This window comes from Poecile atricapillus, chromosome 17 (assembly GCF_030490865.1).
Source record: "Poecile atricapillus isolate bPoeAtr1 chromosome 17, bPoeAtr1.hap1, whole genome shotgun sequence".
Lineage (NCBI taxonomy): Eukaryota > Metazoa > Chordata > Aves > Passeriformes > Paridae > Poecile > Poecile atricapillus.
In genome coordinates, this window is record NC_081265.1 from 4,286,047 (window position 1) to 4,312,134 (window position 26,088).

Sequence of the window (26,088 nt, forward strand, 5' to 3'; positions counted from 1 at the left end):
CGGGAGAACAATAGGGCAGAGCTGGAGGATGGAGCTGAGGGAGGCGCGGCCGCCGCCAGGGGGCGCCGCAGGCAGCAGGGAGGCCTCGGGGGGGGCCGGGGGGGAGCGGGGACAGAGAGCGGGACAGGGACAGGGGGATGGGGACAGGGACAGGGACAGGGGGATAGGGACAGAGAGCGGGACAGGGACAGGGGGATGGGGACAGGGACAGGGACAGGGGGATAGGGACAGGGGGATGGGGACAGGGACAGGGGGATGGGGACAGGGACAGGGAGCGGGACAGGGACAGGGGGATGGGGATGGGGACAGGGACAGGGGGATGGGGACAGGGGGATGAGGATGGGGACAGGGACATGGGGATGGGGACAGGGACATGGGGATGGGGACAGGGACATGGGGATGCCAGAGGGGAGACCAGGGGTGGTTCTGATTTCTGCACTGTGCCTCAAACCAGGTGCGATGGGTCCAGCTCCAGCGGAGGAAGGAGCTCTGGCTGAGTCAGGCTCAGGTACTCCCTTGCCTCTGCCAGCACTCCTTCCTTTCCTCCTGTAGATGCTGAGTGCAGTGACCATCTATCACTGAGTGATGTCCTGTAGGTGACTGATAAAGCTGTCCCACTAAAATGACCATGTAAGTGCAGCAGGGTTTGAATCGAGACAGTATCCATTCATTTGCTTTTTGCAGCAAGAGAGGTCCATATGGCCCTTAACAACCCTGAAAATTCCATTATTAGGGCAAACTGCTCAAATTTATCTCTTTTGTAGAAACCAGTGTGTTCTCAGGAAGTTTATTTCTTTGAGCACTGAGTCTCTCATCCCTTTTATGTGCAAATTCAGGTTTTGGGAAGAGGCTGGCTTGACAGCCTGTAGCCTGTAAGTCAGTTGTCAATCACCAACACAGTGACAGCGATACAATTCCCCACCTATTCACCCTCAGAGAGATAAGGAGTTGATTCCAGAGCCTCTGCCACTTTGATCTTCCTTTATTTTTACAAAAAAACCATGGAAGAGTTCTCCTTTCCCTCAGTGATGTACTAAATGGGCTTTCCAGTCTGGGAAAAAAAAATAAAATCAAAGTGCAGAGATGAGATATGAACCTTGGGAAGCAAAGAATTTCTGAAGAGATATGTGGAGATGTGAAAGGGAAAAGAGAAGCAGAATATTTGATCAGCAAAGTTCTCTGAAGCTGTCTAGTTATAGCAGGATTCTTAAGATGTGGGGATGTTTAGCTTTTATCTTGAGACCCATGAACTCTTCAGGTTATGTGGGGATTGAGATCAGCACACCCCTTGGGGACACCTATTCAAAAAGCTGTGAGCTGGTAGCCCTTGGAGTTGTGTGAAGGTAACTGTGTGGAATAAGCTCCTGTTTGTCTAACTGCTCTGAAGTGAGTTCAGCCTCTTCAAAGGCTCAGAGCACATCTGTGTCACTGTCCCACCTTGTTTGCTGAGATTGTCTCAGTGACTCTTTGCTCTAAGTCCCCTCTCTGTGTGCGGGTGGACAGCTGTGCAGGCCCAGAAGTAGAGTCACAATAAATACTGTGGTAGGAAAAAAAGGAATATTCCTGTTTGTCATGACCAGAGGAGGAGTTCCCACACCTCAGAGCGGTTGTGCTCAGTTTCATTGTCTTGGTTTGCAAAGACAGGTGTTTGCTAAGGAAAGCAGGAACCTCCCTTAAAATGGAAAAATGTAAACCATTCCCCCACCCCACCCCAAATTACTATAGTCTTGAAATCAATGGGCTCACAGGCAAAGATCTGGGAATAGGAATAACAGTTCTTTATTAGGAAAATTAAAATAAAAATGCAATAGTACAAAAAAAAAAAACTACTGACAGGATCAGAATACAACCTGCCACCCTGTTGGTGTCAGGGTGTTGGTAGCAGTCCCATTAAATGGTGGCTGCAGTAATCCTGGAGTGACAGATGTGCTTCTGGTGAAGCAATGATCCTGTAGAAGGGTGTAGTTTTCCTCTGAAGATCCAGTGGTGATGCAGATGGGTCCAGTCTTCCTCTGGGAATCCAGTGGGGAAAGGCTGACTGCGGTGTTGTGAGTCTCAGATTATATCCAGGTAGGAATGCTTGGCTCCTCCCCCTGGGTGGAGCATCTCACAATGGGATGATGGAATTTTATCAGTCCTGCAGTGAGACTCAATGGCTCATTCACAGAAAATATCCCCCTGGAGGGAGGATGGGTCATGGAAGAGATAAAGAACACTGCCACATCTGGTTTTAACAGCTGGTAATAAAATATATACTTTTGGCTACATCTTGCATTACAATCCAAGACATTAATGAAACCCAGTTAATTTCCACTGACTCTCCTTTATTTTCTGCTGGAAGATGAAAGAACTTGGTCTTGGTATGCAAGTGAGGGGCAACATGGATTTAGTCCAAAACTTGGTCAATCTTACATTAATTTGGAAGGGGTGGATGCAGGAGAAGAAGATTTGAGTTTCAACACTGTGGTTTGGGGAGTTAGTGCTGAAGTCCAAGAACTGCCACAGACAGCTTGAGTGTCAGCAAGCATTGGAATGAAGCTGATAAGAGAGCTGGAGAGGTTGTAGAAGCGATCATTACAGACAGCTGAATATGCCAAGCAAACATCTGACAGCTGGGAGATGATTTGATAGCGCTGAATGGGAGAATCGGGAATTGAGATGAGAGATGCTGTCAGTAAATGTCTGTGATTTTAAAGCTGGGGGTGTCCCATGGGGGCTAAAATCAGGACAGTGAACCAAACATGTGCCACCCACTTGCTGGACAGCTGCTCTGCCAAGGTGAAGTTTGTAGGGCTGAATACTAGAGGTTGTTTTTTATTTCCAGTGGTGTAGCTGGCATTGCTCCTTGTTCATCCCTGCTTCTCCACTTCTAGGCAGGACATGCACCAGTGGGCTGTTTTTCCTTACTGGTATATCTAACTACCTGCTTAATCAGAGATATTTGGCAACTTCTTAATTTGACTCATGAGCTACATGAAATAAATATTTTACATGCTGCCACTCTAGTTTCCTTCTATAATTTGAAATACGACTAGTGGTGGTGCTACCATATTTGCCTGCTAAGAATAAATAGTTGAAGAGGAAATATTTCATTGCATACCACAGGCAATGGCTGTCATTTGCAGGATTTCTTTACAATCAGCTGCTTTTCCATCAATGTCAGTTCCACTCACATAGCAAATCGTAATCTGGTGTCAGAAACAGCATCTAAGGAGGGAACTCCCCAGGGCTGATGGCTCTATCTACAATTCTGGTTGTGTTTCAGCAACATCCAGAGACCCAGCCCCCAAGAACAGCTTTATAGTACAATTTATCATTATAGTATACACAATATAGCCCTCCTTGAATATTTGGCTTCTCATAGTTTTACTGTATTTTGAATCAAATCCTGTTTCCCATTGACTGCTCTGATTAACAATGTAAGAGATGGACTTCATCAGATTGACATTCTCTTTAAATGTCACAAACAATAGGTAATGGGCAGAAATAAACATCTTATGAACACCCTTGCCCCTGAGAACTTAAAAATATTACTTAGCAGGTAATGGAGTTTTTTCAGACTAGCTTAATTAAGTTTAGAAAAGAAGCAAGATCCTTGATTTTTTATTTTTTTATTGCCTTTAATCTATTTTTCTATTATAAAATAGACAAGAACAAAACTTAGAAATTTTGGGGAAATGTTTCTACAAGCAAGGATCTTCCTTTGAAATTTTCTAGGTGCCATAGGACCTCACCTTGTAAAAGTTTTACTGGTTTAATTTTACACAGTATGAATGCTCTAGATTCATTTCAACAGCATTCTTATCAGATTATTAATTAGGCACAAGCAAAATTCTGTCAGATGAGCCCAGCTAGAGAGTAACTGCATTAAATTCAAACACATGAATGCCTTGTTTCTTCTTACAACACAGATACTACACAAAGACCAAAATACCTGTTCTCCCAAAGCTACTGCTAAAATAAACAATCCTCTGTCACGGTTCACATGAAGCCGATTCCTGTGAATTCAGATGATCAAAGGAATATTCCCTGGTGTTTCCAGGACAGCAGCAGGGGTGCAGATGCCAGTTTGTTCCCCGGGCATTCCGAGGTCTCCTTACTCCACCGAGTGGCCGCTCACTCCACTGCACGTCTGTCACCAACCCAAGGCATCCACCTGCTGAGGCTGGCAAGAAGAATATGTAAGGCTGAGGTGAATGAACAAGACTTCTCCCTCTTCCACATCCCACAGTCCTCCAGATGCCCTGGGGCCAAGCCACTCTTCTTGGTACATTCCAGAAACCTCCCTGCTGCCTCAGGGAAAGGACAGAACCTGCCCACTTTTCTCTGACCACATCCAAGTAATTGGGCAGGCTTCCATTTATAACATACAATGGCATCTGGCAACCTCTCAAAAGCAATAAAATGTTTAAAGCTCCAGGACAACTCTGTGAAAAGCAGACCCAGTGCAGTACCAGCAGTCAAGCTATTTTCAACTTCTACCTAAATAGGGCTGCCAAGTGACACAGACATTACTCTCTGGCTCTAACAAGGAAATCACATTAATAGACCTAGGGCCCAGATTCCCAAGGACCGTTTTTTCCCCCTCCTTTCCTTCCCTCAATTTATTAAAAAAATAAATGAATCATCTAGAAAACCATCTAGCAGCTGTAACAGACTGAGGATATACCAGTCAGTGTATTTTTTTTTAGCCTGAGCAGCATATAAACTATTAAAAAGTCATCTTTTACTGCTTCAAATGAAGTTTCTATAATTTTATTTTAGTAGGTCTGACTACAGGAATGTAATTCCCAGATATTGCTGTATTCAGCAAGGAGAAATGGGAGGGAATAATAAAATTAGAGCACGGAATACCATACTGATGCTAATGTAAAGCATCACTTGTGTCTCCAAACATCGTTGGAGATGAGTCCAAGCTGGCTGATAATGGGAGATAAAGGACAGAACAAAAGTATTTATACAGAAGAATGTAGGTGCAGCATCATCATTGCTGTGACCACCCACGGGCCAAGTGGGGCTAATGCTGGCAAGCACAGCCTGGTTCAAAGACACACTGACAAACTATTTCTTTGTAGAGAAATAGCCCTGAAAAGGACACTTCAGGATCAGAGAAGCAACAGAAAAGCAGCTTAACCTGTCTGGTTCTAGCAGCCTTTATAGCTGCCTTCAAAAATGACTGGAGTAGGCATTGTCAAATCTAGGGACTACAGCTTGCAGAAGGAATTACTCCAGCTGTGTTTTAAAGGATTCACACAGCATTTTAAAACTGATACAGCCCTATTCAGAAATCTACCTACCTATAAATGTTGGTGTTGAAACTGGAGGATAAAAACTAGGGGAGAACAGAAATGAGCTCTTGGATTTGAATCAGCTTCAGTAAACATGTGATGTTTGCCTCTCTGCTGTACAATCACTCTGGCCTTCTTTCTTCAAGTCCCCAGTGAATCTGGAATTGTGTTTGCCTACGTGACATCCAAGTGAAATTTGGATGAATCCTATGTCCTAAACCTTGCCTTACCACAAGTGTACTTTGCATCCAAATTTGTGCAATAATTAGATGGAAATACTGAACAGCAGAGCAAGTGACACATTAGCTGGAATATGTCTTTGGTCTTTTGAGACAGTGCTGTGCCCTTATAATGTGTTGTTTTCCAACCTTGAGTAGGTTAGGAGGAGGGAATAAAAAAAGGCATGTCCTGAAGATTACCACTTTAGAAGCATTTCAGACCAATGCTGGAAGTTCTGAAGTCCCCTATGGGTGGGACATGGCTTAGCAGTATACTCAATTTGTTTAGTATAGTTAATGCAATAATCAATTCTGCCAATGCTTGCCACTGAAGTACTTAAACACTGTGAAGAGCAATAGTCAATATATGAAATATGTAAGGATGCTTTGCTTTCCTTGGTAATGTTTTAAGTGACTGGTTGAAAACTGCTGCATTAGGCCATTCATGCTAACATACCTCTCTCTTCTCCTGCCAACATGGTTCTCTCCTACCTCAATCACCCACCACAAAGAAGAAAAATCCTCCCCAAGAAATGACCAAATGGTTCATTTGTTCCTCCACAAGACTTATAACTATCCTTAACTATCAAATCTATCATAGAGCAAATGCTAAAACCAAGTTCAGAGAATCTTTGTTAGGGTGAACTCCGCTCTATTCAAGTTCTTACTGTTTCTGCATCAGTTTGTGGGCCAGATAAATCACTACTCCATTCCTGAATCCCTTCTGGAAAAACATGAGTATGTCTCAAGAGTTCAGAAGTGACACATGAAAATTCTGCTGCCATACATAAGAATATTTACAGAATAACAGACACAACATGACAATGAAGTGCTCCAAGATTTCCATCTTTCCTCAGAACACAGACATTCTTTTGTTGTGGCTTTGTAAGAAACTTCCAGGTTTCTTTCTCTGGCTTGGAAAAGGCAGATTATTATAGAAAGCCAAAACTCCTTATGCTGAAGCAGCAGTGCTGAATTACCGATTTTTAACAGATTTGTTTCTGAGAAAATTTACTTTAACTGATGGTGAGTAAAATAAGTCAGTGGCTGTCAGGCTACCTATGCAATCAGAGCCTGCAGCTGCAGAGGATGAAATACAAACACTGTTTTCTTCTGACTGATCCAGCATCTGTAAAACATCTTATTAATATTTAGAATGAATCACTCTAATGGATTTTCCAAGTGACTGCTCATATCTGGAAAAGGCACAGTGCATGAAATCAAAGTGGACAAAATATGTCACTGCCAATCAGATACACAGTGGGACTTGAACTCCTTTCAAAGCAACTGATTTCTTAGAGCATCTGCTGGACAGGTGACCTACCTTTGTGATGATCTAGAGCTGTGACACACCAGTGACAAAGCTTTTACTGGAATAAAACAAATCTTCCTTGATGCTAACGGATTGCTGCTTTGTTGTTTGCATTTAAATGAACCCTAGTTAAAAGCCTGTCTCCATGGGCAAGTGTTTTTATTCTAGCACACTTAGATTTGGCATAGCCCCTAAAACCAACAAATCATTACCACCAGCCTTCTTGACACCATCTTTTTTCCTCACAAGCTGTCTCTGCCAAGAGAAAAACCTGCTGAAGCTAAAACAAAGCAGGAAAAGGAACAGATGCCTCAGGCCTGTGACTGAGCACCAGCCCATGGCAATTGAATCAATGTCCCATTTGATAAAAAGGGGTGAGAACAGCACTAAATGCTCTTGTGGAGAGACCACCTTCTCAATTATTTTCCTCTATCAAGTCTTATCATATTAATTTAGGTTATTATGTAGAATATTATATATAACAGGCCAGCCAACTCAAACTGCACTCATGGTCTAACCCCAGCCAGCAAACAAACACCACAGAGCTGTCCACTTACTTTCCCCTCGAGACAGATGGGGGAGAGACTGAATGGTAAAAGTGAAAAAAGTCATATGCTGAAATAAAGAGTTTAATAGGCAACAAGCAAATCAAAACAAGGAATTCATTCACCACTCCCCATGGGCAGGCAGGTGTGCAGCTGTCTCCAAGGAAGCAGGGCTCCATCACATGCAGCATTTATTTGGGAAGACAAACAGCATCACCCCCAGTGTGCCCCCATTCCCTCTTCTCCCCCAGGTGAGCATGACACCACCTGGCCTGGGACATCCCTTGGGTCACTGAGGGTCAGTTGTGTCCTGGCTGTGTCCTCTCCAAGTCCTTGTGCCCCCAAACGACCCCTCACTGGTGAGGTCTGGTGAGAGCAGAAAAGGCCTTGTCAGAACTCTTCAGCCACAACTGTAACAACCCTGTGTTATCAGCATCTCCAGCACAAATCCAAAACAGCCCATACTATGTAGTAGGAAGAAAATTAACTCTATCCCAGCCCAAACCAGCACATCACCCAGGCAAAAACATACTGATTTGCTAGGCAAATTATTTTAAAATATTCCAAGAATGCAGATATGCAAATTTTTACACTGGTAGCAACTCCTCTTGTTCATCTAAAAGCCAAAACAGAAAAGATGTCATTTTCAAGCACTGAAATCAATGTGATGCTGAAGAGATGAATTAGACCTATTTATTCAAAAAGGTGTTTAAAAAACCAAATCTGGATTTGCATTGCTAAAGTTCTCAAGAATACAAGAAGGGAAGATGAAAAAGGAAAGCAATTATTAGGTGCCAGTAGTGGAGCTGCTGGGTGATTGCATGTGTGCTCACACAGCATTGTGCCTCAGTTCTTGCCAAGACAATACTATCAGGTGTTTCATAACCATTTCAGTGCCTGGAGTAATTGAGAGGTTGCTATTTATTTAGGATTCTGACAGCTGGAAGAAACTGTTGTGTCTCCTATCAGACACCAATAAAAAAACAACTACTTCATGCTCCATAGCAAAAGTCAGATGATGTCTGACCAAGTCTCTTCCTGATTATGTATTATCAAAAAAAAAAAGTTTCTAAATAATAGGTCTCTATGAGACTTAAAAAAATCTCTAGAAGACATGGATCAAGATTTTGTATATCCTTCTTTTAAATACTCCTATAATCTTTCAGAATTATGCTGCTATTGCTCAAATAATGCTCCTTTCCTTCTGGCTAAACCCAGAAGGTTTTAAGAAGCTCCTGTCTGTTGGGACTCTTTGGTACAAGAGAGTATTAACAGGCCTTCTGCTTCAGGATACAGAAAAGCAGGAATTCCTGCTGGATGTGCTTTAGGTTTTGAGAATAAAGGCAAAATTTGAGTAGTAGTAATTAAGAAGAATGGAAACAAGAAACAAATGGTCAGATGAAAAGGGTCAAATCCTCCTCTGTGCAATGTTTCTCTCTCCATAGCACAGGAAGTCTGAAGAATCCTGGATCCTAATTCAGGCATCTCAGTACGATGAGCTGAACTGTGATTCCTCTAGAGCAGGTCCTCTGTCCTGGCATTTCCATGTCTTCATCTTGTAATCCAGACAGGTGACTCAAGCCTGAGGACAATGGAAGGAACATTCCACAGCCTCATGAAGCAGGTCAGCTCTCCCAGAGGAACACAAAGCAAATCAAGTCAAATCAGTTTTACTCTTGGTGTGTAAACAGACAAGGGAGCATTCAGGGAAGGGCAAGAGCACAAAATCCTTCCAAGGCAAAGGTTCAGGGCTTGTCCTTCATGACAGGGGACTTCCCTCTGGAAGAGTCATTTATGAACAGTGTTAAGGCAGCAAATCACAGCTTAAAAATTCAAAAGCAATAACTCATTCAAGGAAAAAAAATGCCTTTCCACAAGCAATTGTGCACAGTATCAGCAAGACGAGGGAGGCTGTGTGTCCAAACAGCCACTGTATCTCCTTTGGCTTAGGATCCCAGATTCACACTCCTCCAGAGCCTGGTGCTGGGCAGGAAGCCAGACCAGCTGACCTCCCTTCCCCTAGTGCTGCTGCTGGGTCACCATCCTGAGCATTTTGAGTGCCATCTCTCCTTGGTCAGCTGGTACCTAGCACAGAGAAAAGCACAGGATAAGCAGCTGCTATAAGGAACCAGACAGCAGCTACACATCTTCAGTCTTCTAGCTGATTCCACCCCAAGGACCTCATTATTTACCATGTGCCCAGCCTTGAGAATCCAGAAGAAAGCAAAGTTCTCATAGGCCTTGTGGAAAGCAGCTGTCTCGGTGGATTCTGGAGACACGTACAGCGCCTTCCACCTTTTCTGGCTGAACTGGTCCAAATCAGGCCACTTCAGCTTCCGGATCCATGCCTCCTGGCCTGTAGGAGATTAGAGATAGCATTGATTACCAATACTGGGAAATTACCAATACTTGGTTCCACAGCAGCTTGGGAGTACAGTTCAGCTGGACACCCCCTCTAATGGATACCAGTACAGCAGAGGTAGCAGAAGAGTCTGTGTGCTCAGATCCTAAAAACAATTTTGTTATGCCTAGGAAAATTCAGGACAAACTGAAACCAATGGAAGGGAGAAGGGAATAAGTAAACAGTGAAGGTGTGTATGAAATGGACTTAGGATTGTACATGTGCTTCTTGGAGGCTCTGCAGCCCTAGAAATTCCAACATATTTCACTTTGCACCTCAAACATCTTGAATGTCCTGCTATAGAGAAGGATCAGCCATAACAAGTCCCCCATCCTGGAAATCAGAAGAGGCACTATTTCTCTGTTAGACACTCACTGAAGGGAGACTGGAAAGGCTGTATTCCAGGTGCTGCTAGAGAAGGGGCAGGGCAAGACAGCAACAAGATCAATTCCAGGACTCCAAGGGGGACAAAGCTTTAGCCTATCTGTGAACTGCTGAAAGAATTTACTACAGCTCAATTTTGGACCAAAATGTGAACTAAAGCACCACTAACTGCTAATCTGTTTTGACAGCCTAAATACTGTGTTTCCTGGATTTATTGATTACTGTGCTGCTCATGAAGGGCATCTGAATATCTAAGTGGACAGAGACATATAAGGAATAAAGCCTTTCCCAACATAGGAAGATGTTTGTGGATTCTGTGACTGCAAATTCTTTAACTCAGCGAGAAAAGACCAGTGGAAGGGAGCACAGCAGCCTTGTGAGGCATTTCAGCAGCGCTTGGCCAGGCTCCCAAACTGCCCCTGCACCAAACCAACATCTTGCAAGCAGCAAACAAAGCCCAAGGTGTGCAGGAGCCTACACTGAGAGCAGGTGTGATCACTCTTCCACTGCACCCTCCCTCATTAATCACCAGCATTCTTTGCCTATGAATGAGCATACACACATACACATCTATGTGCCTATCCAGGAGGATTAAGTGAATTATTAGCTTCACTGAAACAACCAATTACTGATGTTGCAGATCCATTTCTCAACAGTATAATGGAGGTAAAGGATTTGCCTCACTCAGAGGGATATAAGCAAAACATCTTAAGTGCTGCTCATTTATGACTCTAGTATTTATGCACTGCTAGTTAGATAAGAGATTGGACAGGAGATTGGAGAAATCTGGGCAATAATATACTGATAGCTCCACATTCTACTCATCACATATTCTGTTTCCACCCCCAGGCAAGAAGTTCCTCACCCATGGTGTCAACAATGAGGTCCAGCTGCCCATTATAGACTGTAACATTGACATTGGCTGCCAAAAGCTGATCTACAATATCGATGACGGGTTTCATGAAGTCCTCAGCCATGTTCTCAAAGACCTGCTTGGACTGACCTGATTGGAAGCAGAAAGACAAATTTTAAGTGATGAAGGATGTTGTCCCCAGGCTGGGACAGAAGCATAGGCTAAAGGCTCTGAAATGGAGTTCACAGCTGCACAAAAACCAGCCCTAGCCCAAAGTGGCACCATGTATCAGTCTGAGGAACAGGAGGACCAGACAGCAGCTGTGCTCCCACTGGAGCTCAAAGACAGTGCTGTAGTTCCTGGCTTCTATTTACACACTGACATCAGTCCTTTAAGCCTGTTTCATACCCCTCCTCCATAAGATGCATCATTACATGACACCAGACTTCTGGCAAAGAAAAGCTGACAGGAATTTATGCAAGACTGCATGAAAGACAGAAAGCAGTTCCTGAAATATAGAGGATTTTCCTCCCTCCCCCTGTATTTTTAGTTACTTGACTAAAGATAGTTATCATCTCTATGATATATATCTATATCATAGATTCTAATAGCAGAATCAGAACCAGAACCACACTTGCTCCCACAGGCCTGTCTCACAACATTTTCATTTCTGAGAACAAATCCCCTCCTTAGCCCCATGAATAATGACCACTGAATGTGACCAGTTGCCAGAGTATTTCCCTACAGCATGCAATACTGTAAACAACAGTAATGGACTCATCAAGTCCACTAGCAGACAGGAAAGTACCTCCCCACTTCACACAGTCAGGAATGATCATCAGCTTCTTTCTGATGGGCCCATTCATCAGCTCATCGAGGCTGCCCTGATGCATGTTTCTGACATGGCGCTGGTAAAGCCGCACTGAAAAAAGAGAAAACACGCTTTGATCATACTTCAGACACCATCCTGCACAGATAACAATCTTCAGTTTCAATCATGGCCAACAAACACTTTTCTAATGAAAATGCAACACCACAGAGAGAGATTTGCTTACTTTTACTAGAAACCACTGAAGTCAACCCTTATTTAGGGCAGGATGGTACAGGAAGACCCCATCCATTCCTACTTTTGGCTAACACTGCACTTTCTCTGGGCATCAGCTTCTGCTTTAACCACTTTGCTGTTCTCAACAGACCAGTTATTTTTGAGTGGTGATGTTTTACTTTCAGGAGCTAATTGTTCCCTTATGAAGCCAACAGAAAAAGAGTTTGAATGAAACTCTACATGTGTGGTTTTCACATTGACGCACAAAAATCATGAAGCAAGAATTTAATTAGACTGTTTATAGTGATGAGACACTTTTGTGTCCTGTTTTAAAGACCAAAATGAAAGACAGGAAGAGGAAGTAACTTGAAAGGTCATAAAATGATGTTGCAATTATACTGACTGCTTCCTTGCTATAATTTGTGCAGAATATATAGGTGGAGGTGTCATCTATAGGGCTGTCCCACATTCCTATCTGTCTCTATTTGTGCAACAGCAAACAAGTTCTGCTTGAGAGAGTATCAACATCCTTTTAAAGGATGTGCTACATTGAGGCTCCTTCCACTGTCAGAGTTGAAGGTATGTGATTGGAAACACAGGGCCTCAGAAGTTCAAGTATTTAAATACAACTTACTGAGATGGAGATTTTCTTGTTCATCTGATTTCACTTCTGGAACCTCTTTAGTCAAGATGTTATAAAAGTTCACATTGTCTGTGTTCTGAAAACACAAGATAATTTCAGTAACACTAATAAAAACATTTCTCAGAGATGAAGAACAGTCTTTCCTGAAAAGAAGAAAAAAATAATAATAAAAAAAAAAGAATAAAAAAACCAAGTAAATCCTAAATAAAGGACCCTGTGACCTGTCACTTTACCTGCACACCAGGAAGATACTTGTGGAAAAACTTCAGTTCTACATTTGCTTTGAGAAGTGGAAAAGAGATTCCTCAAGCCTGTATTGTTCATACATGGGTTGTGCCAGAGATGTTATTTACTCCTCTGAAGCAGATGTGAAGCTACAGGAAGTCTTACCCTGCATTAGTCATGACAGAGAGCTGCAGTGCCAGGTGATGCCTTCAGACAGCCCCTGCTGGTCTGGTGCTGCTCTTGCTCAACATCCTTCCAACCTACAAAACCTCCAAAATCTAAAATGCTTCCTCAAAAAGGTGGTGATGGGTATGAGCCACCCCTCTTCTGGAGCTGCTGACAGCTGGATGTGCCCAGGCATTGCAGATTGGCAGCTCTGATGCAGCTGACAGAGGCTGCCTGCATCCAAGGGCAAATGTGAGCAGTGCTGCCATTAGAGAAGTTACTCCACATTCTTGAAGCCCTGCTTCACTGAATTTTTGAGTTTTTAAAGTTCTGATGCTTAGGTCAGAAATCAGCTCACAATAGCAACCCCAGAAGAACTGCAGTGCCTTCACTTGCCAGCACCACCACTACTGAGAGGGGAAGCCAAGTAGATTTGACAAGTAAAACAGGAACCAGAAGTTCCTTCCAAACAGCAAGAAGTGAAACCAACCATGTGCAAGGCACTGTCAGTTATGAAACACAGAAAAAAAAAACCAAACCAAAATAAAAACTCCCAAAAAAAAGACCATAAAAAACGGAAGTGGCTCCAGATTAGCCTTTCTGTCCAAGGAAGCCAGAGCCTTACATGTAAAGAATGAGATTTTGGAGCAACCTTTTAACTGCAGAAACTGGAGAAAAGCAAAACTTTACCAAACTTTCATGCTGGAACTTTCTAAGTAACAAGATGCAGTGTCCCACAGTAACAGACCATAGCTTGAGGTTCCTTTCCATCCTGTGCACCTATTGTAGTTCTTCAAATAGAGATGTATGCTTAGCTTCAAATTTGTGTCTTGCTGGATGCAGTTTTCAATATTCAAAGCTTTCCAGGAGATATAGTTTATTTAATTTGAAACTGTGGAAGTCAAGAGGACTAGTTGTATGCTGAAACCTCAGTGCAGTACTAGAAGACCACAAGGGCTCTGTCCTGCCCACTTTCTCTGTCACTCACCCAGCAGGGCATAGCAAACACTCCTTTATATCAGCACTGGGATAAAACAAATGCTGGCAAAAATGACTGGGCAGAGGGTTGGAGAATTCATGCCAGCTTAGCACTCATAGAAAGGATAACTTGAAATCATGTGCCTCCTCAGGCAGCAGTTAGTTCTTAATATCAGTCAAAGATCTCACCTCTTCAATGACACCTTCAGCCTTGCCCCAGAGCTCAGTGGCCAGCCCATATTGATTTTTATTTATTGCATCCATTATTTCTTTAGCAACAGCAGTCACCTCTGCTAGACCATTATCATCGAGGAGAGACTGGAAGACAAACACAAAGAACGACAGCTTCAATTACAATTCCACATCCATTTATTACAAACAGCCTCCATGCTTTCGAGGTTTTATTCAGGCTAAGAGGTAATCTTAAAATTCACCCATTTGTGCTGTATGGCAGCACAAGGGATCACGTGAGGACCAAGAGTTTAAGCAGCTACTTACAGTGCTGTAAAGGTAGGGCCCCCAGGACAGCACAGAGTCTAAACAAACAGAACAGATTTCAAACATCAAACAGACAATCAATCACTGACATAAGATTTAATTTACTTTTCCTTTATTGGGGCAACAATATTTATTAGAAAAATAAATGGAGATGAATTAATCAGTAAAAAGGTACAGTAAGCTCTGTTTAACCCTAAGGTTATGTACCACAGACCAAGCTCTTTACAAATCCTGCAACATCATTAACCCCCTATGACTTAACCAGTGAAATTTATTTAAAGCAACCAACATGCTTTTACCAAAATGTTCTGCCCCCAGCATTGCAGCACATCACCAGAACATGGGCAGAAGTCTAACAAGAGGATGGGAATTATCTAAACTGATCTGTTTGAAAAGTCACAAGGGAAAAATTGAATTATAAAATAAATCTGCCTTGGAACAACTTTGTAAATTCTCAAGGATCAGCTGATGGCAGACAGGTAAGAGCTTGCTTCGTATTGTCCTTTGCTGCAGGCAATCTGTGAAGCCTGCACTTGCCAGTCCCACTGAAGGACCAAGAGCCCTTAACTTGCTTTTTGTCCTCCTCCAGTTGTGAATCATTTGGAGGCTGTATTTAAGCACAGGACTCTTACAAAACACCTCAGAGGCTGTGGAGATGTGTAGGGACATTTCACCATCCCTCCAGATGCAAGTGTGCTCCTCACTGACCTTACTCTCTGGCTTCTCCTAATCTAGATACATTTTAAAGAGAGACTCTTCAGTCACAGCTTGCAAGGCTGAGCATTTATTATTGATTTACCAGACTAGAGAGTTAATTCACTTAAGGCAGGTATGGCACTTTTGACTTTAGGCACTCATGGAATGATTACAACACCCAACAAAACAAAACAACAACAAATCATCTACAGTCTGAGGTGTTTAAACATACCCAAAGGAGAAATCCAGGAGTCTCCAAGAGCAGTCCCCATAAAATTGCACTTTATGGTCCCTTTTTGAACAGCCTTAGTAAATAAGAGGAAAAACAAAACAAAACAAAAACCAAACAAAGAATAACATTTCAGTTAGCTACTCATGACTGTAGAATCAGTTTTCTGTAAATGAAAAAAGTAAGTAGCATTGTGAATTAAGCAATAGGGACAGTGTATTCCAGAAAATAAAACTACTTGTAGACCCCCAGGTTTAAAAGTGAAAAGTGAACTATATCCTTCAAGTACATACCTTGTGCAGCTCTAAAGCAAGCCCAGCAGCCATTTTACCTCCATAAGATTCAGAAAATATGTAGAATGGGATGGTCTGGCAAGAGAAAAACCACACAATGAACTTGTTGGGCAGAGGGCAGAAGATACCTCCAACCATCTCCCACATCCCACACAACCCAGGCACTGGCTGTTCACCTCTCACCATCAAACATTTAATGTTTTTCTTATTTTAAGCTGCATATAAGGTTTCCATAACATCCTGGTGATCTGCTGGGGTTGGTTCTGAAGTATTTTGGAACTATAAGCAGCTGTGATCCTGTATGTGCTGCTCAGATCACTCCGGAGACAATAATCCACCCCAATGCTTATCTAACTAATCCCAAAATCAAGATGCAACTCCTGAAAGGTGAAAAATGAGACACAGTGGTTATAACTGCACCAAACACTACCTAGGAGCAAAACACAGCTCATCTGGAAGTCTGTTCCCTAATTCTTATTGAATACTATTTAAAAGCAGAGAAAATATACAACAATAAACAAGAATTCAATTCACTTACCTGGAATTCTGTTCTATGCTTGAAGAATTCTCCAAGAAAAACCATCATATCAGAAACTACTGCTGTAAGGTTTCGAGCAAACAAGCTACAGTCATCCACATAACTGAATCCAGTGCCCACAGGATTATCCACAAACAAGATACTGGCTGCCTGCAGCTGTAGAAGCAGAAAGAAAGTTTGTATAAAACCTCAGTTCAGCGCCTGAAAAAAAATTTAATTTTGATGGCACAAATGATTAAGTGAGGCAGCAAATCCCTGGATCTGAAAAAACTAGCAGAAAAATTAGGTGCAACATAAAGTCGTTCAATTTGCCCAATCTGTAACCAGAAATACATCCAAAAACTCCCAGTAAGCCAGGGGCAGGTCTAGGAAATTCTGGAGTACTTCAGACTATTCGTAGCTCAGAGCACAACTATATTGCTCTAATTAAACTTCCACCTTTACAGGCAGCTGTAATTTGTTTTCCCTTGAAGGATATACTGGACCTGTAATTACAAACCATAGGTTTTACATGCCAGCCACCCAGAAAAAGCTCTGTGACTGCACACAATGAAGCTGTGATCTCAAATAACACTTTCTACAACTTCCCTGCTCTGTTTCTCAGATAGCTGCATTTCACAATTTCATGGAAGACCAGACATATTTTATCAAATCAAATTAATATGTCTACCCCTCAGTTCTAAACAAGGCCATTCCTATAAGCTAATTTATTAACTACAATATTTTAACTTGAAATATTATAGTTCTACTGAGCTTTAAATGAAAAACTGTTCTGTGGGTTTTCTGCATAGTGATCATCTGCTTACACAAGCAAACAATCACTTCTAAGTCGTAGTTAGAAGCTGAACTTTCTACTGTACCCAGGTTGTATTTCTTGGTTTCATTTCTTTGTCTAATGGACCAATCTCTTCGAAGTTCCCATATCCACAGCCTGAAGCTCCTGGACCTCCCTACAGGGAAATACCAAATGACAAAGACGTTAAAAGGCAGCATGGCATAGATAAGACAGATGGAAGAAAAATACAAACCAGCCAGTAAGCAGAATGACAGATTGTAAATTTTTAAAAATGGCTTTTGCACTACTACTTGGGTTATGTGTACACATTTCTGAAAGCAAGAACTCAACAGAGAAGCAGTCACCCACTTGTGAGAGCTTCTGATGAGCTGCCTGCCATGTGAGCACAGTTTCAAAACCTTATTCCCTGAATATGGAGTACAAATGTTAACTATCTGCTGACTGGGGCTTTGCAAGTCATTAGCTTAATCAGCATGTACAGCTTGTGGGTTTCACTCTGATGAAATAACCCAGAAATAATAAGAACAAGTCCTCAAGTGATTCTATTGAACATTAACTTCTGAAATGTATTGTGGAGAACACATCACCACTTTTATCAGACTAGGATTGTTTTCATTTAGGAATCATCCTAAATCTCTAATTTTATTTTATCTACTCTCTCTCTCTCTGAACATTGTTTAGACTTCAAACTCTCCAGCAAAGGAGCTGTGAAACTACAATGCACAGAAAATACTACTGTTGTATAAAAGATAAGAACAACCTCTGTTACTGCAATCAAACTTGATGGAAGGTGGGCAGTTGAGGACACCCCACAACTGCAGAATGAAATCATCCTTGTTTTTTCCACCCTCAATACCTCATTCACAGGGTGAGGCATTTAGAACCAGGCAGTTTTGAATTCTGTTTCAATAGAGCTGCACAACATCAGACATAAGACTGAACCAGGTGCAGATGGAAAGAGCTATTGCTTAGGTGTCTCTAACCACATCTTACCTGAAGCCACAAGACGAGAGGTAATTCTGTGAAGTCTTGGATTGGATTATTTGCATAGTAAAGCCACCAGAACATGTGGGCCTTGCTCCGAACCTCCACATATCCCCACACCTCTTTGGGCTCTTGGGGCTGCCTCAGAACTACACCTTGAGAGGAAATAAAAATAACAATTAGCTAGGTAAAAAGGCTCAGCTTTGGGCTTTCCACCAGAATTGTTCCAAAACATCACATTTCAATCTTGGGTGTGATAAATAGAATTGGTACTGCTATTTAAAAAAATTACTATAAGAAACCTAGGCGCCTATACTTACACCCCCACCCACAGCTGAGTTATCATCAATGAACGAAGCGTGTTCCTTAAGTGCTTCCTTATCAGAGCCTGGCTTTAGAGCTGCCGCCGGAATCGCAGCTGTTCTTCAAGTGTTTTCAAGGCCTGGGCTGAAGGCACAACCCCACTAACCCAAATGGAATGACTCCCGTAACCAGCTGCAACTGCGACAAAGATCACATAATATTCTGTGTATAAAGGGACGTAAAAAAATCGAGTTCAACTGTTTAGTGAATTGACGGGAATCGAACCGGCAGCCTTGGAGTTACTGGCTCCATGACCCAACCGAGCTCATGCCGGTACTTTGATCTGGGTGTCTGTGGAGACCGCATCACTTCACAGTCCCCAAGGAGAGCAGATGCAGACAGACAGAGGGTCACTTCTAAAGGAATCTAAAATATAATTTAAACTCATTTAAGCCAGTAAAGTCTGGTCACCTTACGCGGTCAGTCTACGGTCCATTTCGGACACGGAACAGACCTTTGACACTCCATCCATTAATTTCAGGGATCAGGGCAGAAGGCAACAGCGCACTGGAGTAGGAGCAATAAGGCTTTTCCAAGCCACGGCGGCCTGGCTTTGCTGCTCCCGCCGGGACTCTCGCCACCCTCTCCGTCCCTCCCCACCGCCATCCCGGCAAGCGAAATTTCCCGCGGCTCAGCCCAGGCCCTGCCCGCCAGCGGCTGCGGCACCCAGGAGCGCCGTGGCCGGAGGCCCTGCTCCGCTCCCGTCCCGTCCCGTCCCGTCCCGTCCCGTCCCGTACCTGCCGCCAGCAGCAGCACGGACAGCGCGACCCCAGCACGGAGCGGCCCCATGGCTCCCTCAGCTCCCGCGATCACGGGACCGGCCCGGCCCGCCCTGAGGCACCGCCCCCCGTGCCCGCCTCTTGCCCCTTCTCCTCCTCCTCCTCCTCCTCCTGCTGCTCCATGATGGCGGCCGGCGGCGGCCCGGTGCGGCTGCGGCTGGTGTTCGACCACCCTCCGCCGGCCAGCCCGGGCTGCGCGCTGTGCTGGCTGCTGCTGGAGCCGGGCCAGGCGCGGCTCGTCACCGACCTGCTCAGCCTCATCCGCCACCGCTTCGGCTTCAGCCGCCGCGCCCGCCTCAGCCTCTTCCTCGAGGAGGCGCTGCTGCCGCCCGCCGAGAGCGCGCGCCTCGTGAGGGACAACGACTCGCTGCGGTACGGACCGGACCGGGACCGGGACCGGGACAGTGGGACCGGGACAGGGACAGTGGGACCGGGACAGGGACAGTGGGACCGGAACAGCGGGATCGGGGGTCAGTCCCACACACGCGCCCCATCACTGTCTATCAGTATCTGAAGGCGGTGCCAAGAGGCCGGGCCGGGTTCTGCCCGGTGGTGCCGAGCCGTGGGACACGGGGCAGCGGACAGGAACTGATGCCCGGGAAGTTCCACCTGACCATGAGGAGGAGCTTCCCTGTGCAGGGACCGCACGCTGGGACAGATTGTGCAGAGAGGATGTGGAGTCTTCCTCGCTGGGATATTCCAGAGCCCTCTGGACCCAACCCTGTGCCTTGTGCTCCGGGATGACCCTGCTTGGGCAGGGAGGTGGGACCAGATGACCCCAATGTGATCCCTTCCAGCCTGACCCATGCTGGGGTTCTGTGAATCCCCACGTGGGCTTGGTGGGACAGGGATGGGGCTTCCCCGGGGGACTGAGCTGTTCCTTCCCTGGGCAGTGGAGAGGGAGCCAGGTACCCATGGGCACTGATTCCCAGCACCCAGACACCCCAACATGTCCAAAAGGGATGGAGGGAGCCAAGAGGTCGGAAATGTTCCCAAAGATGGAAGGAGAGCCTTTGCCTGGAGGGGAGGGTTCTGTACTGTCTGGGGAAGAGCTGGAGCATCTTCACTCTAGAGGAACTTGCCTGAGCTGCTCACATATAGGGAAAAGTGTTCATTATGCTGAACGGTGGCTTTTGTTAGTTTTGTTTTGTTTTTTTTTTTACAGAGTAAAATTGGAAGAGATAGTTGCAGATGATTATGAAGAAATAGATGATGATTTTATTTACACAACAAAAGAAGACAAAGAAAGGCACAGACACAAGCAGGATGAGGAAGAATTCTCTAGGAATGAAGGCAAGCATAAAAGGAAAAAGAAAAAGGAGAAGCATAACCTTGAGTATTCCTCTTGTAGGGAAGAGACTTCTGTAGATACTTGGGATTCTCAGAAAAGGTACACGAAAAGAAAAAGAAAAGAAGAAGTTAGGGGAAGAAATAGAGTCTCAGAAGGTAAGGAAGAGAGCTCTACTTCCCATTCTAAAAAGATGAAAAAAGCAGAGAGGGAGAAGCAGTTGGCAACAAAAAAGAAGGATGAAAAGCAGACAAAGGTTGCTGCAGCAAAGATGGCTTTAGAACGGGCAAATGAGAGCTTTTCTCTAAATTCTGGTGAAAATAGCACCAAAAAGATCGCAACACAGTCCAGGAAAAAGAGGGTGGGAGCTTCAGATTCCTCAAGCACGTCATCTGACAGTGACAGCAGTGAATTAAATGTAAAGGAAAGTAAAACTTCCCATAAACCTGTAGTGGTGACACTTCCCAAAGATAAATCCCGAGTTGTTTCAGATTTTGATGTGAAAACTAGTAAAGCTACTGTAAAGTCTAACACTGAAAAGACTAAGACTGCAATTAGTAAAAATGCTAAAAACCCCCAGTCTTCTAGTTCAGATTCTGACTCAAGCACAGAGGATGAGAAGGTGACTCCAGCACAAGACAGCACTGCAAAGGAAAAATCGGTGCCAAACCATACGGTGGCTGTAAAAGCCAGCACCAAGGCTTCCAAAGCAAAGAGCTCCTCTTCAGACTCTGATAGTTCAGATTCAGACCCACTTGTCATTAAAAAATCTGCAGCAGGTGCTGGACTGGGTGATTCCGTAGTAAGGAACTGCACTAAACAGTTGCCAGCCAGTGTGCAAGGATCGTTTGCCAGCCCTGGCCGTGGAAGGGGGCATGGAACAAGAGAGGATAACTTCTGGAGAAGACCTAGGGGCCGTGGGTTTCATGGGATGATGAGGGGCCATGGGCGAGGAGCAAACCCTGGCTTCTTCTATAACTACAGCAGTGAAGGCCAGAAACAGAGGCAGTTAAATGAAGCTGCGACAAACACTTCTGTCCTTGTCCAGGTGAGTGACTGACACAGGCAGAGGTCACCTTTCTCTGGCAGCTTGAACTGTACAAAGAACCTAGAGGATGAGAGTAATTCATAACAGAAGAAATGGATTAGTGGGATAAAGGTTGGTCTTTTATTTACTGTAATTCCATTTGTCAGCCTGAGGAAGTGTTTGTGGAACAGCAATAAAGTGATTGTATTATATATCTAAAAACAATGTGTGCCTTGCTCTTAGAGCTTCTTGCAATCCATACAGCATAAACACTGACTTCTGTTTTCACTGGTACAGTAATTAAATCAGTGGGTTACTCTCTGTTTCACAGAATCCAGTGAAGATTCCCAAGAGAGACTATAGTGTGTTACCTCTTCTAGCTGCTCCACCCCAAGTGGGAGAAAGGATTGCCTTTAAGGTAAAGAATTCTGGAAATACTGAATGTTAGTAGGTTAAAATTGCTTCATTTCAGCCACTTTTTAAGTTTCTGACCTAATAGTTTCTCTAAAAAATTCACTTGTTGTAAAGCCTAGCTTTGATTTTTACAAATTTTTGGAGTATATACAGAAGTTAAGTGCATTTCTTTGGACTTTCTGTATTTGTATAACACAAGAAATGCTGTCCCTGCTGTCATTTCAATGTGATTTCCATGTAAATGTTATTTCAAGTCTTACCATACAAATAATTACACTGTGCTGCAAAATAAAAAAAAAAATAAACAAAAATGAAATCCCTGTAGTTGGGGAGACTGGGATCCATCTCCCTGATGTCCTCACACAGCCTGACCTGAATATAAATCCTTTGGAGCAGCGAGTTCTGCAAGTCTAACTGGGACCATGATTGGCACTGGGTGCCAGGAGTAGAAGACTTGGCTCTTGCACTTTTCTCTTGCTGCAGAAGCTGTAGGTGGAATCATCAAAGATTGGGATAAGTTACAGTTTGTTACTTGTATTTCTTTCAACAGCGCCTGGAACTAACTGAAAATTACAGTCCTGAAGTTTCAGACTATAAGGTACTGGTTTTCTTTCCTCCCTTCATTTTCTCACAGAACTATGATAAGTGAGGTATGGCTTAAATACTTTGATGTTGTGCAGTGTTTTTCCTTGCATCCAATTGACTCCACAGGCTATTCCTGGTGCAGCAGTAAAAATCAAAACTCTAGAAGCTGGAACTAATTGAAAATTTGAAATGTGTAGCTGTTATTCAAAGAAAAAAAAACCAACACAAAAACCACCAACTACAAGGATTATTAATAATCATTAATATTTTAGAGATAAAAAATGCAGATCCTCAAGTAGAAAATGTAGCTGTATTTGAGTCTACTGCTATTTGAAGTCTGGGCAAGTTCTTAAAACGTGCAAGTAAAATTTTGTTGCTACTTCAAATAACTTGATTTCTGCGTAAGTACTGATTTAAACTGCAAAATTGGTGACAATGAGTAACTTTGGTTTATTGATGCCAGTAGTTACAGATTGCTGAACATTAATTCTTTGCAGATTTTATACATGGAAACTGGAAAATTTGATAGCCAAATAGACTTATTTACTCTGGCAGCAATCAGGTAGCATACTGGTTGTAAATATGGAGTAGTTAGCCAGTGCTGAAATGTGTCTTACCTGATTCTTTTCTTTTTGCTTTGTGAAGGAGGCAAAAATAATCAGTTGGAATGCTGAAAAAAGGCAGATTGAACTTGAGATCCTTTCAACATCAGCAGGACAGCGTATGTACCTGGGACACCAAGGGCTTGTAGTCATGTGCTGTCACCTGGAAAACCAGAAATCCAAGGAACACTTCATCTTTCAGGAGTATTCCAGATTTCCTTGGGTTCATACTCAACACACTCCTCCCCTCCTCATTCTCTCCCCAATAAATTGAGAGTTCTAACCCTTGCTAGTTGAACTGAAGGACATTTATGGGTATTTACAAAATATTTTTTTTCAGTCAGTTTGGGTGGTCAGTAACTCAGCTCTACTGTGGTTTCATTTTCTGAAAGAAATTATTTTATGGAACTACAGAGAAAGCGTGAGGTCATAATGTGTCTTCAGTGTCTTCAGTGGGTGTGGAAGTGAGTCCCTGCAATGACAAGATGCAATTCCTGAGACCTGAAATGATGAATGTTTCTCAAATTGTGTATCCTGCAGTTGCCATTTAAGCCAGAATTAATGAATTGTCATAAAAGCATTTTTCTCAGATTTCAACAAGATATTGTTGACATTCTCATGTGAGTAGTCAGATAATTACCATAATTTTGGTGTGTAGTATTCAGTTTTACATCAAGATTATTTTTTTTTACAATTATGAACCCAGACACTGAGCTTAAAAAAAATCAACAAAACAACCCCCAAAACCAAACCAGTTTTGATCAGTGTTTGTGGTAAACATTTAAAATTTCTTTGGTTTGTAGCTCATTGAGCTGTTTGCTTGGTTTTTCAGTTGCTAAGGAGCCAGGGAAGTTTGACCTGGTGTACCAGTCTGCAGACGGAGAGCAGCTGATCGAGTACGCGGTGCCTCAGGACACCAAGGTACGTGGGGCCTGCTCTGAGTCCTGCCACCAGAGCTGGTACCTGCCCTGCTTCCTGACTCTGTTCACCTCAGGGACATTCCGTTTGTAATCATGCATCTGATTTGAATCAATTAATTGAATCAATGGAAGCAAGAATAATTGTTCCTTTCTGGCAAGAATATGCATGTTTACATCATAATAATCAGTTCCTGCATGTTACTCAATTAACTGGGGTCACAGCCACTCATCAGACTTCTTGTTTTGGCTAATAAACAACATAATGTCACATAGAGATTCTTTCTTACCAGCTTTTAATTTCATCACTCTTCTTACCTGCACCTTTTCTTACCCAGGACATCAGGCAGGTTGAGGTTCATCAATGGGATCAGTGACTCACAGGAGGAGCTGTGATCTTGGTTCAGTGGTGCCATTGTTCAGTGCTGAGCAAAAGCATAACGGCACAGAAATTGCATCTGCTGGTGTTGCTGGCACCTGCTAAGTGCTGCCTGTGGTTTGTTTTCAGATAACTGAAAGCTGGGATGCACTGATAGAGCCGAGACTGATGGTGGAGCCTCCAGTTAATGGATCCAGCGTTGAGAATGGAACATCTGGAATGTGAAAAAAATGTGAACAGTTGTACAGATTTGGTCTGTGAAATGCTGCCTTCTGATTCTGAGGGTGGCAGGTGCACTGGTGGATGTTACTGTCTTAAAAAGAAGTAGGCCAAAAGAAAAACACCTTTTTCCCTTAGGCTATGTTTTTATGTAATACATGAAAACTTTATTATGAGAAGTCTAATATAGATCTGTTGGGTTTGAATATTTATATCCTACTGTAGCAAGCTGCAGATCTGGAATGGTTTGATTAAAAGATAAAACACAACCCTGTCATGTGAGTAACTATTTAAATGTCTGCGTTTGGCTAGAGTTGTATAACTGCCAGAGGTCACTTGCATTTAAAAATTAATTATAAGTATTGTTAACGAATTATAAATATTGTGCAGAACTTGCCTTCTGCTGCTGTGTCTTGGATTGCAATGCAAGATGTAGCCAAAAGTATATATTCTATTACCAGCTGTTAAAACCAGATGTGGCAGTGTTCTTTATCTCTTCCATGACCCATCCTCCCTCCAGGGGGATATTTTCTGTGAATGAGCCATTGAGTCTCACTGCAGGACTGATAAAATTCCATCATCCCATTGTGGGATGCTCCACCCAGGGGGAGGAGCCAAGCATTCCTACCTGGATATAATCTGAGACTCACAACACCGCAGTCAGCCTTTCCCCACTGGATTCCCAGAGGAAGACTGGACACATCTGCATCACCACTGGATCTTCAGAGGAAAACTACACCCTTCTACAGGATCATTGCTTCACCAGAAGCACATCTGTCACTCCAGGATTACTGCAGCCACCATTTAATGGGACTGCTACCAACACCCTGACACCAACAGGGTGGCAGGTTGTATTCTGACTCTGTCAGTAGTTTTTTTATTATTCCTTTTCTCATATCTTTTCCTGAGAGCCCCTTAATTTCAAAATTACAATAATTAGCAGTGGAGAGAAGTTGTTTACATTTTTCCATTTCAAGGAAGGGTTCTGCCTTCTTTGGCAGACACCTGTCTTTTCAAACCAAGACATGCTACATCATACAAATACTGTGACTTTGCAATTACTTAAAGAGTTCACCTGAACATGTCCAGAAAAGCCTGTGAATTTTGAGCTTCTGTAATTTTGAGGCAGATAAATAGAAGTGGTAACTGTCAACTTTGTTTAGAACCAGTGGAATTTAACATGAACTCCTCACACAGTTGTGTGATTAACACTGTATTAATCTATAAAGGCTATGAAAGCCTTTATTGTTTGTTTTAGAGCAAACCCTCTTGTGTTTGCTGAAGTTTCTGTGTTGCCTTTCTACCCTTTCCCTTTCCAGCAGCAGAATGGGTCACCAGGTGCTGGCAAGGCACTGCAGGGACAGCTCTACTAATTATTAGCATTCAACAGAATTCAACAGAATGACCTAGGTTGGAAGAGACCT

The 26,088-nt window shown here is 43.3% G+C and overlaps 2 protein-coding genes across 2 annotated transcripts; one reads left to right on the forward strand and one right to left on the reverse strand.

Moving 5' to 3' along the window:
* Nucleotides 1–7,429: 7,429 nt before the first annotated feature.
* SCPEP1 (serine carboxypeptidase 1) lies at nt 7,430–19,338 on the reverse strand. Its single transcript, XM_058852334.1, has 13 exons — nt 19,192–19,338; nt 18,101–18,246; nt 17,172–17,261; nt 16,312–16,467; nt 15,774–15,848; nt 15,484–15,556; nt 14,556–14,593; nt 14,247–14,375; nt 12,681–12,765; nt 11,810–11,923; nt 11,014–11,151; nt 9,556–9,719; nt 7,430–9,448 (listed from the first exon to the last, which is right to left on the reverse strand). The coding sequence occupies exons 1-13, from the start codon at nt 19,241–19,243 to the stop codon at nt 9,383–9,385; spliced, it is 1,326 nt and encodes a 441-aa protein (XP_058708317.1). The 5' UTR covers nt 19,244–19,338; the 3' UTR covers nt 7,430–9,382.
* A 16-nt stretch (nt 19,339–19,354) lies between these two features.
* COIL (coilin) lies at nt 19,355–24,933 on the forward strand. Its single transcript, XM_058852333.1, has 7 exons — nt 19,355–19,605; nt 20,399–21,569; nt 21,880–21,966; nt 22,513–22,560; nt 23,193–23,268; nt 23,982–24,070; nt 24,575–24,933. Exons 1-7 carry the CDS (start codon nt 19,355–19,357, stop codon nt 24,668–24,670), a joined length of 1,818 nt encoding a protein of 605 aa, XP_058708316.1. The 3' UTR covers nt 24,671–24,933.
* The last annotated feature ends 1,155 nt before the right edge of the window (nt 24,934–26,088 follow it).